At 43.8% G+C, this 18,606-nt stretch overlaps 1 protein-coding gene across 1 annotated transcript in view; it reads right to left on the reverse strand.

Annotated features, from left to right (window-relative positions):
- Positions 1 to 18,606, reverse strand: part of tmx3b (thioredoxin related transmembrane protein 3b) — a 30,995-nt gene continuing 12,389 nt past the window's right edge. Inside the window, exons 7-16 of the mRNA XM_067434603.1 lie at positions 17,163 to 17,262; positions 17,001 to 17,078; positions 16,829 to 16,895; positions 16,580 to 16,678; positions 16,189 to 16,246; positions 15,991 to 16,044; positions 10,402 to 10,458; positions 10,202 to 10,331; positions 2,087 to 2,155; positions 1 to 1,269 (exon numbers count right to left, since the gene is read on the reverse strand). Of these exons, the coding sequence (XP_067290704.1) occupies positions 1,018 to 1,269; positions 2,087 to 2,155; positions 10,202 to 10,331; positions 10,402 to 10,458; positions 15,991 to 16,044; positions 16,189 to 16,246; positions 16,580 to 16,678; positions 16,829 to 16,895; positions 17,001 to 17,078; positions 17,163 to 17,262 (964 nt within the window). The 3' untranslated portion in view covers positions 1 to 1,017. The remainder of the gene's footprint in view (positions 1,270 to 2,086; positions 2,156 to 10,201; positions 10,332 to 10,401; positions 10,459 to 15,990; positions 16,045 to 16,188; positions 16,247 to 16,579; positions 16,679 to 16,828; positions 16,896 to 17,000; positions 17,079 to 17,162; positions 17,263 to 18,606) is intronic.

An 18,606-nucleotide genomic window follows, 5' to 3' on the forward strand; every position in this document is an offset into this window, starting at 1 on the left:
TAGAGACAAAATAAACATTTAATGAACAGCACAAACAGTGAGACGATTGATCTGTCAAAGTATGAGGATCAGTAACAGGCATTGAAGGGAATGTGAAGGCAAAGTTAGCGGAGCTGACGACACTTCATCACCAGAGGCTGTGGCTCGTCACGTTCAGCGTCCAGACACGAGAGCGTTCCAGCGCACCACAGCTCGGGCTCAGACTGCAAACACCACTGTATAAAAGTGTGTGAAACACACACACACGACAGCGGTGACAAGTGTGCAGCAGACACACACAAACAGCATAGCAGTGAGAAGTGAATAAGAATGCAGTAAAGTTGAGGAAATGTTGGTACACAGAAAGCCTTCTCTATCTATGAAACACAAACGGACACGGCTCTATAAAACGAATAGCACCCTACAGAAGGAAAGCTCACGTCTGATTGGCTCAGGATCCAGACAAATGTTGGTTATGTTAATGTGTTCAGTGCATATAATCGCATCAAGCCTTTGTCCGTCACTTGACTGAGAAATAAACGCGCTCTTACCCGCCATCCATCGCGGCTCGATCAGTTCCCGGGAACTGTAACCCTCCCAGCCGAGCTCAGGGAAAGCTGTGCTGCGCGTCATTATTTTCTGCAAATGGCGATTAATCTCATGTAAGACAATCCTCTGTAGATAAAGTCTTTATACAACAATAACTGCACTTTCTCTTTCAAAAGCAAAGCAAAGCGTGTCCGTTCGGATATCAATGGTTTTCGCATGTTCAACCGTTTTACAGTGACTGTAGATCACGCTTCATAAGGGCACATTACAGTAATGATTATTAATAAGCATAAAGGTCAGCGTTTGTCTTCTGTCCATGTGCCGTGTGTGAACAAACGCCTCGAAACGCTCGCAATCAAAACTTAGCATTTATGGACATTTAGGGAAATTCTGAACATAAAGAAACCGGATAATGAAAACCATCCCATGAAGAGGCCATCGCTCCTCTTCCGAGGCGTTTCTCTCTCTCCGTCAGTTTCTACACCTTCGTTAATCAGCCTTTTTTTCACTGGGGTCCTTGTGTTGGAGCTTTCCTGCGAGGTGGTCCGTGTTTCCTGCTGTGAGTCGCTGCTGCTCTTCCTCCTCTCCCTCCTCTTCCTCTTCATCCGTCTTCATCAACTCCATGTCCTCCGTCCCGTCGTCAGACTCGGCCGTGCAGATGCCGTAACACATGAGGCTGATCACACCCAGAGGAAGACCAAAGAGGAAACAACCGAGCAGCGGAGAACTGCGGAACACCGACTGCAGACGAGAGAGAGAGGGGTGGAGAGGGGGGTGGAGAGGGGGGTGGAGAGAGGGATGGAGAGAGGGATGGAGAGAGGGGGTGGAGAGAGGGATGGAGAGGGGGGTGGAGAGAGGGATGGAGGGGGGGTGGAGAGAGGGATGGAGAGATGGATGGAGAGATGGATGGAGAGAGGGATGGAGAGGGGGGTGGAGAGGGGGATGGAGAGGGGGATGGATGGAGAGGTGGATGGAGAGGGGGATGGAGGGAGGGATGGAGAGAGGGATGGAGAGGGGGATGGAGAGGGGGATGGAGAGGGGGATGGATGGAGGGAGGGATGGAGAGAGGGAGAGGGGGGTGGAGAGAGGGATGGAGAGGGAGAGGGGGGTGGAGAGAGGGATGGAGAGGGGGATGGAGGGAGGGATGGAGGGAGGGAGAGGGGGATGGAGAGGGAGAGGGGGTTGGAGAGGGGGGTGGAGAGAGGGATGGAGAGGGGGATGGATGGAGAGGGGGATGGAGAGAGGGATGGAGAGAGGGAGAGGGGGGTGGAGAGGGGGATGGAGAGGGAGAGATGACAGCACTCAAACACACTGGAACATCTGCAAGCCCTTACAATCTCATTTACTCCTTTAACCCTTAAATGCGTGACTGTTTCGCCAGACACTCGAACACATGCGGGTCTTTAGCGACCCGGATCTATATTTAACACGGATAGACCTCTACCTGTCACGATAATATATACAACTCCTGATGTTAGAGTAACAGTTAATAATACAATTATATTGTAATGAACAGTTGATTTAAACTTCCTGGAGTTAGTTAACTTCTTGAGCTCACCATTACGGTGGATCGGGCGTCGAACGCCACACGCTTGATCCTCTGGAGTATTCCGTCTCCTCCGTGAGCCTGATGGGATAAGACGTCAATCATCAGAAGGAAAGGTCTCGTGGATATTAGCGTTCACTAAAGCTACTCAACTCGTCTCATTCACTTGGGGAAGGAAATGATTTTAGTGGTGCTTTACAATAAGGATTCATCCGCTAAGATTATTTAACATATACAGATCAGGCATAACATGAAGACCACTGACCGGTGAGGTGAATAACACTGATGATCTCTTCATCACGGCTCCTGTTAGTGGGTGGGGTATATTAGGCAGCAAGTGAACATTTAGTCCTCAGAGTTGATGTGTGTGAAGCAGAAGAAATGGGCAAGCGTAAGGATTTGAGCGAGTTTGGCCAGATTGTGACGGCTAGACGACTGGGTCAGAGCATCTCCAAAACTGCAGCTCTTGTGGGCTGTTCCCGGTCTGCAGTGGTCAGTATCTATCAAAAGTGCTCCAAGGAAGGACCAGTGGAGAACCGGCCACAGGGTCATGGGCGGCCAAGGCTCATTGATGACCGTGGGGAGCGAAGGCTGGCCCGTGGGGTCCGATCAAACAGACGAGCTGCTGGAGCTCAATCTGCTCCAGAAGTTAATGCTGGTTCTGATAGAAAGCTGTCAGAATACACAGAGCAGCTCAGTTTGAGGCGTATGGGGCGGCATAGCCGGCTCTGGCTGAGACCATGTTCAGCCTTTGATGGAAACGGTATTCTGGTGGCTGTGGCTCTTCCAGCAGGATAATGCTCCTGACACAAAGCACAAATGCTTCAGGAATGGTTTGAGGAGCACAACAACCAGTTTGAGGCGTCGACTCGGCCTCCAGATTCCCCAGATCTCAATCCAATCGAGCTTCTGTGGGATGAGCCGAACAAACAAGTCTGATTCGTCGAGGCCCCACCTTACAACTTATTTATTTATTTTTTTATTTATTTAATAATTTATTTGATAGGGACAGATACCACCAACATAGATCATTTAAACTAAACAATCTGATGTCTGTATCACAGTGTATATAGCCAAAGGCTAATTTGCAACACTTGTCCCTAGAAGGGCCTTTATACAATCAAATACAATAAATACAAAAAAGTATCTAAAAACTGATTCATACAATAATAAAATTCAAACAATTATACTCTATAACTTCCAAACATACAAAATATAATCATGATATTATAAGTGAGTACAAGTCTGATTTATCTTTAACCATGTCTTAAGTCTGGAAGAAAACAATTTAAAATCAGGAATAGTTTTTATATCAGGTGGCAATAAATTCCAGAGTTTAGAGCTTCTAACAGAAAAAGCTGTCTGACCAAAACTAGTCCTGCAGTTTTACAATCATGGTGTGTATTACTTCTCGTAACTCTACTGCTGTTCAGTTTCTCCACATATTTACTTAACGGTTCAGGCGTTAAATGATTAAAACATTTATACAATAATTTAAGAAAACTAAAATTAATAAAACTATCAAAACTCATTAAATTATATTTTTTAAGAATAGCACAGTGATGATATCGAATCGGTTTTTTGTCCATGATTTTAATTGCACGATTATATAATGAACCTAAACTTTTAATTACAGTAGGAGCAGCCTGTGCCCATGCTGTTACGCAATATGATATATGAGAAAATACCATAGCGTGCATGTACAACAGTGCTGCCTGGTTTGGGATGTAATTTCTAATTAATTTAAAACACTTAAGGTTACTTTGTATTGTTCTTGAAATTTTCTTTATATGTTTTTTAAATGTAAGCTGAGAATCTAAAACCAATCCAAGATATTTAAAATCTGTAACAGAATCAATTTTTCCATTTTGTAAATTAATAATAAAATTTCCTTTTAAATCATGTTTCCTAATAGAAAAACACATAGAAACTGTTTTAGAAACATTTAAGACTAACTGATTTTGACTAAGCCACTGTTGAATAGGAGACATACATACAGACAATGCCTCTGCAGCCTGTTTAGGCGACTTAGCAGCGATGTAAAAAACTGCATCATCTGCATAAAGTTGACAGCTGGCCCCTGCACAGTGCACAGGTAAGTCATTTATGAAGAGACTGAAAAGCAGCGGTCCAAGTATAGAGCCTTGTGGAATACCGATTTTAATGTTTGAAAATGCTGATATATCTTGATCTATTCTAACACCCTGTGCTCTAGACTGAAGATAAGAAGTAAACCACATAACTGCCTCAGTAGAAAAATTAAAACCTAACATTTTAGATAAAAGTAAGCCATGATTGACCGTATCAAAGGCCTTTTTGAGGTCAATGAAGACAGCACCCACCACCATACCCTTATCTAGTGATTTTTTAATATTTTCAATTAGACAGCAGTTTGCCATTTCAGTTGAGTACCCTGGTCTGAAGCCAAACTGCTGTGGGTGGAGGAGCTGTCTGGATTCTAGATAGTCAATCAATTGAGCTGCTACAACTTTTTCGATAATTTTAGATATAACTGGTAAAATTGATATAGGACGATAATTGCACATAGAATCTTGACTTCCTGTTTTGAATACTGGGATGATTACTGCTTTTTTCCAAGCACTCGGGAATGTACAGGTTCTTATAGACAAATTAACAAGATGTGTCAATGGTTTGACAAGAACATCTCTATATTTTTTAAGAAAACTACTATTCATATTATAAATGTCATTAGATTTTGAATTAGAAAGTTTATTTATTATATCAATAACTTTTATTTCTTGAGTCTCTTTAATACAAAAACAATCTGTTGCAACAACTTTCACAGTAGAGATCTGGCTTTCTACATGTTGAAAACCTTGTGTCAATTCTTCAACTGATTGTAAAAAGTATGTATTAAACTCATTTGCCGTAGCAGCACTATTAGTTATGATATTACCATTAATGCTAAGTTCTGTAATTCTTTTATTTTTATTAGATTTGTTAGTCATATTATTTAAATGCTTCCATAATAAATTACTGTTACCTTTAGCATTATCAATTAGTTGTGTATAGTATGTAGCTTTTGCTTTACGCAGCTCAAGTACAACTTTATTTCTTAGACATTTGTAAATCAAAAAATCAATATTAAGTTTTGTGCGTAATGATAATTTTAAAGCCAAATCTCTCTTTTTCATAAGTTTATGTATTTCATTATTAATCCACGGTATAGTTATTTTTTTTTGTCTAGTTTTTATTCGCTTTGTAAATTTTTGTGTTATTCCTGTAATCGCTGTCGTCACGGCATTACAGCACTCCTCTACATCCTCCAGAGCCGTAATCTGTTCCCAGTTTATATTATAAAATTCACTTTCAAATTGTACAATTTTAGATTTTGGGATAATGTTTTTTAGTTTTTCACAGTCAGGTTTACCAAAATACTGCAAACGGTTTCTGGTCAGTTTCCTAACAGTTAGGATCATGTTATGGTCCGAAAGTCCTGTAATAAGATTATAAGTCCGTGTTATACGTTCAGACTTATTAGTAAATGTAAGATCAATAAGGGTCCTAGTCTGTCGAGTTATCCTTGTAGGTCCTACAATCATTTGTTGATAATTGAATTTTGTAAAGGATGCTTTTAATTTTTGTTTACAGCTTTTATCAGACCAATTAATATTAAAATCACCATACCATATTGTCTCTCTATACGAGTCTAATTGTTTCAATACATGGCTCAATTCATCATAAAAAATACTATTATGAGAGGGTGGATTGTAAAGAACAACAATATTAAAATACATAGTAGGTGATAAAACTACATTCAGGGCTAGACATTCTAAAGTAGTACTCAATACAATTTCATTACACTTAAATTTCTCTTTAATATATATTAATACTCCTCCTCCCTTACCAATGTTCCTATCCTTTCTAAAACACTGGTATCCGGCAATATCCAACATGGTGGTCGGTATAGTACAGTGAAGCCAAGATTCTGTCAGACAAAGATAATCTAAATTCGAGTCCAAAAGAAGTGCGGAAACCTGATCCCTTTTGGGGATGAGGCTGCGTATATTTAGATGTCCCCCAAGTATTCCCTTTGGCTTACTCTTAGCGTCCCAGAGAACACGGGCATGATTCACAGTCTGAAAAAATAAATGTTGCTTCTGTTTTTGTGCTGCACAACTGTCCGAGCCATCCCTGCGCATATGTGACGCCTTGTTAACGTTAATCACCGCTTCATCTCCCGATCGAGAGTGAGAGCCCTGGCCGCTACCCACAACTGTCGAGGAATCACGGTCACTAACCAGCACAGTCCTTGAATGGGGATCTGACACGCAAGATGACTCACCAGCGTGGCCGCGTCCCGTATTCCTCACACGTGGCGCCAATGCGCTCCGCTTCCCGGCGTAGCACAGTTCTGATAGATCCAGCGTTCCCTCCAGGTCGGCCACGTGATGCACCGGTATAGCAAGGGGCGAAGTCATCTGCGGCGTCATCTGCGCCGTATCTCCAGAGCCAGATATCACCTCCACAGAACTCGTATGGTGCTCAAACATGGCTGGACCAGGGTTCAGATGAATATCCCCAGCCAATAATATAAGCACCAACATAACTTTAGAGGCAGATGCTCTGCCTTGCCGTGTTGGTAATCTGTTTGCGTTCTTTCTATCGCTCTGACACAGGCCTTTTGATGCCCAGATGGAATGCAAAGTGAGGTGTCCTTGTCCAAACATATAAAGCTTTGTTTGTTCACGATCAAATATACTAACCAAATTATCCTTGTTGTATGGGAAGAAGTTATAGGTCCATGCACTCAATAACAATAATAAAAATTGTAAAATACAAAGGCCATGAGTGGAGCCCAACAAACCACTCCTGCCCTCGGCAGCCATCTTAGTTCAAAGCTTACAATATGACTCTAAGTTACAGGACTTAGAGGATCTGCTGCTAACATCTTGGTGCCAGATCCCACAGCACAACTTCAGGGGTCTAGAGGAGTCCATCAGAGACGGGTCAGGGCTGTTTGGGTGGCTATAATGTTATGCCTGATCAGTGTTGGTTAAACTAATATTTTAAAATATTAAAGCATGTTTTAATCTCAGTTCATGTTCATTTCCATATTTACTGTAATGAATGTGCTATAGCCAGTGTTGAGTAACGGAAGCCTATAGTAAGAGCTATAGCCAGTGTTGAGTAACGGAAGCCTATAGTAAGAGCTATAACCAGTGTTGAGTAACGGAAGCCTATGGTAAGAGCTATAACCAGTGTTGAGTAACGGAAGCCTATAGTAAGAGCTATAACCAGTGTTGAGCAACGGAAGCCTATAGTAAGTGCTATAACCAGTGTTGAGCAACGGAAGCCTATAGTAAGTGCTATAACCAGTGTTGAGCAACGGAAGCCTATAGTAAGTGCTATAACCAGTGTTGAGCAACGGAAGCCTATAGTAAGTGCTATAACCAGTGTTGAGTAACGGAAGCCCTTTAGTAAGTGCTATAACCAGTGTTGAGTAACGGAACCCTATAGTAAGTGCTATAACCAGTGTTGAGCAACGGAAGCCTATAGTAAGTGCTATAACCAGTGTTGTGCAACGGAAGCCTATAGTAAGTGCTATAACCAGTGTTGAGTAACGGAACCCTATAGTAAGTGCTATAACCAGTGTTGAGCAACGGAAGCCTATAGTAAGAGCTATAACCAGTGTTGAGTAACGGAAGCCTATAGTAAGAGCTATAACCAGTGTTGAGTAACGGAAGCCTATAGTAAGAGCTATAACCAGTGTTGAGTAACGGAAGCCTATAGTAAGAGCTATAACCAGTGTTGAGTAAGCCTATAGTAAGTGCTATAACCAGTGTTGAGTAACGGAAGCCTATAGTAAGAGCTATAACCAGTGTTGAGTAACGGAAGCCTATAGTAAGTGCTATAACCAGTGTTGAGCAACGGAAGCCTATAGTAAGAGCTATAACCAGTGTTGAGCAACGGAAGCCTATAGTAAGTGTTATAACCAGTGTTGAGTAACAGAAGCCTATAGTAAGTGCTATAACCAGTGTTGAGTAACGGAAGCCTATAGTAAGAGCTATAACCAGTGTTGAGTAACGGAAGCCTATAGTAAGTGTTATAACCAGTGTTGAGTAACGGAAGCCTATAGTAAGTGTTATAACCAGTGTTGAGTAACGGAAGCCTATAGTAAGAGCTATTTACCAGTGTTGAGCAACGGAAGCCTATAGTAAGAGCTATAACCAGTGTTGAGTAACGGAAGCCTATAGTAAGAACTAGAACCAGTGTTGAGTAACGGAAGCCTATAGTAAGAGCTATAACCAGTGTTGAGCAACGGAAGCCTATAGTAAGAGCTATAACCAGTGTTGAGTAACGGAAGCCTATAGTAAGTGTTATAACCAGTGTTGAGTAACGGAAGCCTATAGTAAGAGCTATAACCAGTGTTGAGCAACGGAAGCCTATAGTAAGTATTATAACCAGTGTTGAGTAACGGAAGCCTATAGTAAGAGCTATAACCAGTGTTGAGCAACGGAAGCCTATAGTAAGTGTTATAACCAGTGTTGAGTAACGGAAGCCTATAGTAAGAGCTATAACCAGTGTTGAGCAACGGAAGCCTATAGTAAGAGCTATAACCAGTGTTGAGTAACGGAAGCCTATAGTAAGAGCTATAACCAGTGTTGAGTAATGGAAGCCTATAGTAAGAGCTATAACCAGTGTTGAGTAACGGAAACCTATAGTAAGAGCTATAACCAGTGTTGAGTAACGGAAGCCTATAGTAAGTGCTATAACCAGTGTTGAGTAACGGAAGCCTATAGTAAGTGCTATAACCAGTGTTGAGTAACGGAAGCCTATAGTAAGAGCTATAACCAGTGTTGAGTAACGGAAACCTATAGTAAGTGCTATAACCAGTGTTGAGTAACGGAAGCCTATAGTAAGTGTTATAACCAGTGTTGAGTAACGGAAGCCTATAGTAAGAGCTATAACCAGTGTTGAGCAACGGAAGCCTATAGTAAGAGCTATAACCAGTGTTGAGTAACGGAAGCCTATAGTAAGAGCTATAACCAGTGTTGAGTAATGGAAGCCTATAGTAAGAGCTATAACCAGTGTTGAGTAACGGAAACCTATAGTAAGAGCTATAACCAGTGTTGAGTAACGGAAGCCTATAGTAAGTGCTATAACCAGTGTTGAGTAACGGAAGCCTATAGTAAGTGCTATAACCAGTGTTGAGTAACGGAAGCCTATAGTAAGAGCTATAACCAGTGTTGAGCAACGGAAGCCTATAGTAAGAGCTATAACCAGTGTTGAGCAACGGAAGCCTATAGTAAGTGCTATAACCAGTGTTGAGTAACAGAAGCCTATAGTAAGAGCTATAACCAGTGTTGAGTAACGGAAGCCTATAGTAAGTGCTATAACCAGTGTTGAGTAACGGAAACCTATAGTAAGAGCTATAACCAGTGTTGAGTAACGGAAGCCTATAGTAAGTGCTATAACCAGTGTTGAGTAACGGAAGCCTATAGTAAGTGCTATAACCAGTGTTGAGTAACGGAAGCCTATAGTAAGAGCTATAACCAGTGTTGAGCAACGGAAGCCTATAGTAAGAGCTATAACCAGTGTTGAGCAACGGAAGCCTATAGTAAGTGCTATAACCAGTGTTGAGTAACAGAAGCCTATAGTAAGAGCTATAACCAGTGTTGAGTAACGGAAGCCTATAGTAAGTGCTATAACCAGTGTTGAGTAACGGAAGCCTATGGTAAGTGCTATAACCAGTGTTGAGCAACGGAAGCCTATAGTAAGTGTTATAACCAGTGTTGAGTAACAGAAGCCTATAGTAAGAGCTATAACCAGTGTTTAGTAACGGAAGCCTATAGTAAGTGCTATAACCAGTGTTGAGTAACGGAAACCTATAGTAAGAGCTATAACCAGTGTTGAGTAACGGAAGCCTATAGTAAGAGCTATAACCAGTGTTGAGTAACGGAAGCCTATAGTAAGAGTTATAACCAGTGTTGAGTAACGGAAACCTATAGTAAGAGCTATAACCAGTGTTGAGTAACGGAAGCCTATAGTTAGAGCTATAACCAGTGTTGAGTAACGGAAGCCTATAGTAAGAGCTATAACCAGTGTTGAGTAAGCCTATAGTAAGTCAGTCAGGTGACAGGAAGTGATGCGAGTGATGTTCACCGGCGCGCTGCCGTCCAGGACGCTGTGGAAGAAGCGCAGCATCTGCTCCAGGTTCTCCAGAGGCTCCTCCGGCAGGAAGTACTGCTCATTAGAGGTGTTGAGGATGAGGAGGCTGGGCACTGACACCTCACTGCAGATGAAGAGCAGGGGGTTAGGGAACACACACTCACACTCTCACACTCACACACTCACACACTCACCCCATGATCAGACTGTTAATGTAGTCGTTCCCGTCCATGTGGCCGAACTGGAAATCCCTGGAACACAGAGAGCAAGAGACCCATGAGACCCACTGCAATCATCAACACTGATGGGAGACTGAGCATCAATCACTCACACACACGGGTTCTATGAAAGGTTCACAGTAGGTTCATAGACGGTTCATAGCGGGTTCATAGATGGTTCATAGCGGGTTCATCGACAGTTCATATTGGGTTCATAGGCGGTTCATAGTGGGATCATAGAGGGTTCATAGATGGTTCACTGTGGGTTTTTAGACAGTTTACAGCAGGTTCATAAACAGTTCACAGCGGGTTCATAAACAGTTCACAGCGGGTTCATAGACGGTTCACAGTGGGTTCATAGACGGTTCACAGTTGGTTTATAGACGGTTCACAGTGGGTTCTTAGATGGTTCACAGTGGGTTTTTAGAAGGTTCATGGTGGGTTCATAGATGATTCACAGTGGGTTTATAGACGATGGGTTCTTAGACGGTTCATAGACATTTCATAGTGGGTTCATAGACGGTTCACAGTGGGTTCTTAGACGGTTCATAGACGGTTTATAGTGGGATCATAGACGGTTAACAGTGGGTTTTTAGACAGTTCACAGCGGGTTCATAACCAGTTCACAGTGGGTTCATAGACGGTTCATAGTGGGTTCATAGACGGTTCACAGTGGGTTCATAGACGGTTCATTGTGGGTTTTTAGATGTTTCACAGTGGGTTCATAGATGTTTCAATCAGTCAAAACTGTCATTCAGTCATGAAATGGACTGCACTCCCTGTTGTTAAATAGCCACTGCTATACTGTGAACCTTTAAAACATTTACACAAAGAATCCTGCAGTCACTTTACATTCCCCTTAACTTAGATTGCACATTGCATATGATTAGTGATATAAACTATACTGTATTAATTAAATAAAATACTTTGTCTCATGTTTTAGGCTTATGGTTGTGTTCTTTGTTCTTTTAAATTATAAAAAACAAAAACACACAAAAAAGAAACATCGCAATATATTGCAATATATCGTACCGTAACCCCTGTATCGTGATACGTATTGTATCGCCAGAGTCTTGGCAATACACAGCCCTACTGTTCATAGTGGGCTCATAGACGGTTTATAGATGGTTCATAGATGGTTCATAGTGGGCTCATAGATGGTTCATAGTGAGCTCATAGATGGTTCATAGACGGTTCATAGACGGTTTATAGATGGTTCATAGATGGTTCATAGTGGGCTCATAGATGGTTCATAGTGAGCTCATAGATGGTTCATAGACGGTTCATAGTGGGCTCGTAGACGGTTCATAGTGGGCTCATAGTGGGCTCATAAACGGTTCATAGTGAGCTCATAGACAGTTCATAGTGAGCTCATAAACGGTTCATAGTGAGCTCATAGACGGTTCATAGTGAGCTCATAGACGGTTCATAGTGGGCTCATAGACGGTTCATAGATGGTTCATAAACGTTCATAGTGGGTTCATAGACGGTTCATAGTGGGCTCATAGAAGGTTCATAGTGACCTCATAGACGGTTCATAGTGAGCTCATAGACTGTTCATAGTGAGCTCATAGATGGTTCATAGACGGTTCATAGTGGGCTCATAGATGGTTCATAAACGTTCATAGTGGGTTCATAGACAGTTCATAGTGGGCTCAAACGGTTCATAGTGAGCTCATAGACGGTTCATAGTGAGCTCATAGACGGTTCATAGTGAGCTCATAGATGGTTCATAGACGGTTCATAGTGGGCTCATAGACGGTTCAAAGTGAGCTCATAGACGGTTCATAGTGGGCTCATAGACGGTTCATAGTGGGCTCATAGACGGTTCATAGATGGTTCATAAACGTTCATAGACGGTTCATAGTGGGCTCATAGACGGTTCATAGTGAGCTCATAGACGGTTCATAGTGAGCTCATAGACGGTTCATAGTGAGCTCATAGACGGTTCATAGACGGTTCATAGTGAGCTCATAGACGGTTCATAGTGAGCTCATAAATGGTTCATAGTGAGCTCATAGACGGTTCATAATGGGCTCATAGATGGTTCATAGTGAGCTCAAAGACGGTTCATAGTGAGCTCATAGACGGTTCATAGTGAGCTCATAGACGGTTCATAGTTGGCTCATAGACGGTTCATAGTGGGCTCATAGACGGTTCATAGTTGGCTCATAGACGGTTCATAGTTGGCTCATAGACGGTTCATAGTGGGCTCATAGACGGTTCATAGTGGGCTCATAGATGGTTCATAGTGAGCTCATAGACGGTTCATAGTGAGATCATAGAAGTTGGCTCATAGATGGTTCATAGTGGGCTCATAGACAATTCATAGTGAGCTCATAGATGGTTCATAGACGGTTCATAGTGGGCTCAAAGATGGTTCATAGTGGGCTCATAGACGGTTCATAGTGGGCTCATAGACGGTTCATAGTGAGCTCATAGACGTTTCATAACTGGCTCATAGATGGTTCATAGTGAGCTCATAGACGGTTCATAGTGAGCTCATAGACGGTTCATAGTGAGCTCATAGACGGTTCATAGTGAGCTCATAGACGGTTCATAGTTGGCTCATACACGGTTCATAGTGAGCTCATAGATGGTTCATAGACGGTTCATAGATGGTTCATAGACAGTTCATAGTGGGCTCATAGACGGTTCATAGTGAGCTCATAGACGGTTCATAGTGAGCTCATAGATTGTTCATAGACGGTTCATAGTGGGCTCATAGACGGTTCATAGGGGGCTCATAGACGGTTCATAGATGGTTCATAAACGTTCATAGTGGGTTCATAGACAGTTCATAGTGGGCTCATAAACGGTTCATAGTGAGCTCATAGACGGTTCATAGTGAGCTCATAGACGGTTCAAAGTGAGCTCATAGACGGTTCATAGTGGGCTCATAGATGGTTCATAGATGGTTCATAAATGTTCATAGACGGTTCATAGTGGGCTCATAGACGGTTCATAGTGAGCTCATAGACGGTTCATAGTGAGCTCATAGACGGTTCATAGACGGTTCATAGTGAGCTCATAGACGGTTCATAGTGAGCTCATAGATGGTTCATAGTGAGCTCATAGACGGTTCATAACGGGCTCATAGACGGTTCATAGTGAGCTCATAGACGGTTCATAGTGAGCTCATAGACGGTTCATAGTGAGCTCATAGACGGTTCATAGTTGGCTCATAGACGGTTCATAGTGGGCTCATAGACGGTTCATAGTTGGCTCATAGACGGTTCATAGTTGGCTCATAGACGGTTCATAATGGGCTCATAGATGGTTCATAGTGAGCTCATAGATGGTTCATAGTGAGATCATAGAAGTTGGCTCATAGATGGTTCATAGTGGGCTCATAGACGGTTCATAGTGAGCTCATAGATGGTTCATAGACGGTTCATAGTGGGCTCAAAGATGGTTCATAGTGGGCTCATAGACGGTTCATAGTGGGCTCATAGACGGTTCATAGTGGGCTCATAGACGGTTCATAGTGAGCTCATAGACGTTTCATAACGGGCTCATAGACGGTTCATAGTGAGCTCATAGACGGTTCATAGTGAGCTCATAGACGGTTCATAGTGAGCTCATAGACGGTTCATAGTGAGCTCATAGACGGTTCATAGTGAGCTCATAGACGGTTCATAGTTGGCTCATAGACGGTTCATAGTGAGCTCATAGATGGTTCATAGACGGTTCATAGATGGTTCATAGACAGTTCATAGTGGGCTCATAGACGGTTCATAGTGAGCTCATAGACGGTTCATAGTGAGCTCATAGATTGTTCATAGACGGTTCATAGTGGGCTCATAGACGGTTCATAGGGGCTCATAGACGGTTCATAGATGGTTCATAAACGTTCATAGTGGGTTCATAGACAGTTCATAGTGGGCTCATAAACGGTTCATAGTGAGCTCATAGACGGTTCAAAGTGAGCTCATAGACGGTTCATAGTGGGCTCATAGATGGTTCATAGTGGGCTCATAGACGGTTCATAGATGGTTCATAAATGTTCATAGACGGTTCATAGTGGGCTCATAGACGGTTCATAGTGAGCTCATAGACGGTTCATAGTGAGCTCATAAACGGTTCATAGTGAGCTCATAGACGGTTCATAGACGGTTCATAGTGAGCTCATAGACGGTTCATAGTGAGCTCATAGATGGTTCATAGTGAGCTCATAGACGGTTCATAACGGGCTCATAGACGGTTCATAGTGAGCTCATAGACGGTTCATAGTGAGCTCATAGACGGTTCATAGTTGGCTCATAGACGGTTCATAGTGGGCTCATAGACGGTTCATAGTTGGCTCATAGACGGCTCATAGTTGGCTCATAGACGGTTCATAATGGGCTCATAGATGGTTCATAGTGAGCTCATAGATGGTTCATAGTGAGATCATAGAAGTTGGCTCATAGATGGTTCATAGTGGGCTCAGACGGTTCATAGTGGGCTCATAGACGGTTCATAGTGAGCTCATAGATGGTTCATAGACGGTTCATAGTGAGCTCATAGACGGTTCATAGTGGGCTCATAGACGGTTCATAGTGAGCTCATAGACGGTTCATAGTGAGCTCATAGATTGTTCATAGACGGTTCATAGTGGGCTCATAGACGGTTCATAGTGGGCTCATAGACGGTTCATAGATGGTTCATAAACGTTCATAGTGGGTTCATAGACAGTTCATAGTGGGCTCATAGACGGTTCATAGTGAGCTCATAGACGGTTCATAGTGGGCTCATAGACGGTTCATAGTGGGCTCATAGACGGTTCATAGTGGGCTCATAGACGGTTCATAGTGGGCTCATAGACAGTTCATAGTGGGCTCAGACAGTTCATAGTGGGCTCATAGATGGTTCATAGACGGTTCATAGTGTGCTTATAGACGGTTCATAGTGGGCTCATAGACGGTTCATAGTGGGCTCATAGACGGTTCATAGTGAGCTCATAGATGGTTCATAGACGGTTCATAGTGGGCTCATAGACGGTTCATAGTGGGCTTATAGACGTTTCATAACGGGCTCATAGATGGTTCATAGTGAGCTCATAGACGGTTCATAGTGAGCTCATAGACGGTTCATGGTTGCTCATAGACGGGCTCATAGACGTCTGTGGCTGTGTGTTCAACTATGACGGTTCATAGTTGGCTCATAGACGGTCCATAGTGGGCTCATAGACGGTTCATAGTGGGCTCATAGACGGATCATAGTGGGCTCATAGACGGTTCATAGTGGGCTCATAGACGGTTCATAGACGGTTCATAGCGGGCTCATAGACGGATCATAGTGGGCTCATAGACGGTTCATAGTGGGCTCATAGACGGTTCATAGTGGGCTCATAGATGGTTCATAGACGGTTCATAGTGAGCTCATAGACGGTTGATAGTGAGCTCATAGACGGTTCATAGTGGGCTCATAGACGGTTCATAGTGGGCTCATAGACGGTTCATAGACGGTTCATAGACGGTTCATAGTGGGCTCATAGACGGTTCATAGACGGTTCATAGTGGGCTCATAGACGGTTCATAGTGAGCTCATAGACAGTTTATAGAGAGTCAAAGTGAGTCTCACCTGTTGAACTGATCTCGGTGCTCCGCTGCCACTCTCTGGATCAGAGCTTTCAACCTGAAGGACAAAAATCAACTACAGTCAGTTCTTCACGAGCACCACCCCCTCCTCACCCCCCCATCCCCCTCCTCCCCCAGCTCACCCCCCCATCCCCCTCCTCCCCCAGCTCACCCCCCATCAGCTCCCCCCTCCCGTCTGTACCTGAGGCTCTGCTCCGTGGGATCCTTCTCGTCAGTCACCGCGATCGCCACTAGTTTACCTGTCGCATACACACACAGATCAACACACACACAGATCAACACACACACACCCTCCTTGAGCAAGACGGAGACCAGCTGTCACTAATGAACACACCTCGAGGTGATAAAGGTGATCCGTAAAGACTATAAGCAGAGGTTACTCTCTCTCCCTGCGGATCTGACCCTCACACACAAACACACACACACACACACTCGAGGGAACACACACACACACACACACACACACTCGAGGGAACACACGCACACACAAACACACATCCAAACTCGAGGGAACACACACTTGAGGGCGCAAACACACACGCACACGCGCACACACACACACACTCCCTTACCGGTTTCTCCCAGCTCGTAAAGTGTGAAGCCGTCGATCGGCAGGTAACTCTGGAAGCGCTCGCGGTTCACCCAGGAGGACAAGCTGCCATCTTCATATTCTGGAACACAACGAATACAAACGGATTGGATCAACGCTGCCCACTTCACACACACTCACTCACTCACTCTCACTCACACACACACTCACTCACTGTCACTCACACACACACTCACACTCACTCACTCACTCACTCACATCCTTATCTTACCATCATACGTGAAATAGTTTCCATCTTTGAAGACGACAACTGAGGGCAGTTCAGGCAGAGTTACAGCCTGCAGGACACAACACACTCACAGTGAGCCTTCGTGTGTGTGTGCGCGTGTGTGTGTGTATGTGTGTGTGTGTGTCCCGAGCAGCTTCTGCAAGGGAAAACTCACCTCAGTTAAAACATCTTCAGACGCAGAGAAGAAATACGTGTAGACTATGAGCTCAGACGCCACCTCGATGTACTTCTCCTGAAACCACAGCATCAGAAGAGTTACAGGTGTGTGTGTGTGTGTGTGTGTGTGTGTGTGTCTCTGAGATGAAGATCAACTCACTTTAAGAGGAGATTCCCCTCCGACATACAGAAACAACACACTGTGCCTCTTCAACACGTGCTCAAACATCTGTCTGCTCGGGAGCGATCGCACCGCAGGTCTGAAACACACACACACACACACACACACACACATTTCATTCATGCTACTCAATTCCTCCTACTGTATTGGGAAGAGAACAAGCAGCTGTTGATCTGCCGGCATGTTTAGTGCATAATAACGCAGTTCATAGTGAAGAGCGAGCCTGGTGTGCCCTTCGTGATGTTGTCGCAGACGGCGTGTATATTTGATCAGGTCAGATATTGATTTTTAATCACTCAAACCCTTTCGGGCATCTCTACTTAACCGTCAGTCCCACAAACATTCAGGCTCTGCCCAAAGAAGTCCTGGCAGGAACAGGACGGGTCTCTAAGGGCTGATGACGACTAAGATGACGAACATGCATTCAGTGCATCCAGAGAATATTCACAGCGTTTCGGTTTTCCACAGCCATCTCTGCAGCTCTGCACCAATCAGGTGAAGCCACTCCTCAGCCCATCTGGAGTTTCCCAAAGGCTCCTGAAGAACTCAGACCATGAGGAACACAATTATCTGGTCTGATGAAACTCAGATTGAACTCTGGGGGAAACCAGGCACCGCTCATCCCCTGGCCGATCCCATCCCTACAGTGAAGCATGGTGGCGGCAGCATAATGCTGTGGGGGTGTTTTTCAGTGGCAGGAACTGGGAGGCTAGTCAGGATGGAGAGAAAGATGAATCCTTGATGAACACCTGCTCCAGAGCGCTCTGGACCTCAGACAGGGATGAAGGTTCATCTTCCATCAGGATAATAACCCTAAACACACAGCCAAGATAACACAGGAGCGGCTACGGGACGGCTCTGGGAATGTGCTTGAGTAGCCCATCCTGAGCTCAGACCTGACTGAACATCTCTGGAGATCTGAAAATGGCCGACGCTCCTCATCCAACCTGATGGAGCAGGAGAGGTCCTGCACAGAAGAGCGGGAGAAACTGGCCAATAATAGACGAGCTTGATCACCAAACTCAAGAGGACCTGAGGCTGTGATCGGAGCCAGAGGAGCTTTACCAGAACACTGAGCAAAGGCTGGGAATACTGATGCATTTATATTTAATACATGTGCAAAGATTTTAAACAAACCTCTTTCACGCAGTCATTATGGGGTATTGTTTGAAGAATTTGAAGAAAATAATAAGTGTGTAAAAAGTGAAGCGCTGTGAACCCTTCCGGATGATCTGAATGCAGTGTTGACTCCTGCTCTCCACCCACATTCACACACACACACATCACTGCTGTGCTTATGAACTCAAGACCAGTTATGGAGGTCAGGACACTCCTGCGGCTAAAACATTTTGTTGGAAATAATGCATATATAGTTTATACACTGAATTACGTCCGATAGCTTTTAAAGCTTTTAGAAGGGAAG

The sequence above is a fragment of the Pseudorasbora parva genome, chromosome 24, assembly GCF_024679245.1.
Source record: "Pseudorasbora parva isolate DD20220531a chromosome 24, ASM2467924v1, whole genome shotgun sequence".
Lineage (NCBI taxonomy): Eukaryota > Metazoa > Chordata > Actinopteri > Cypriniformes > Gobionidae > Pseudorasbora > Pseudorasbora parva.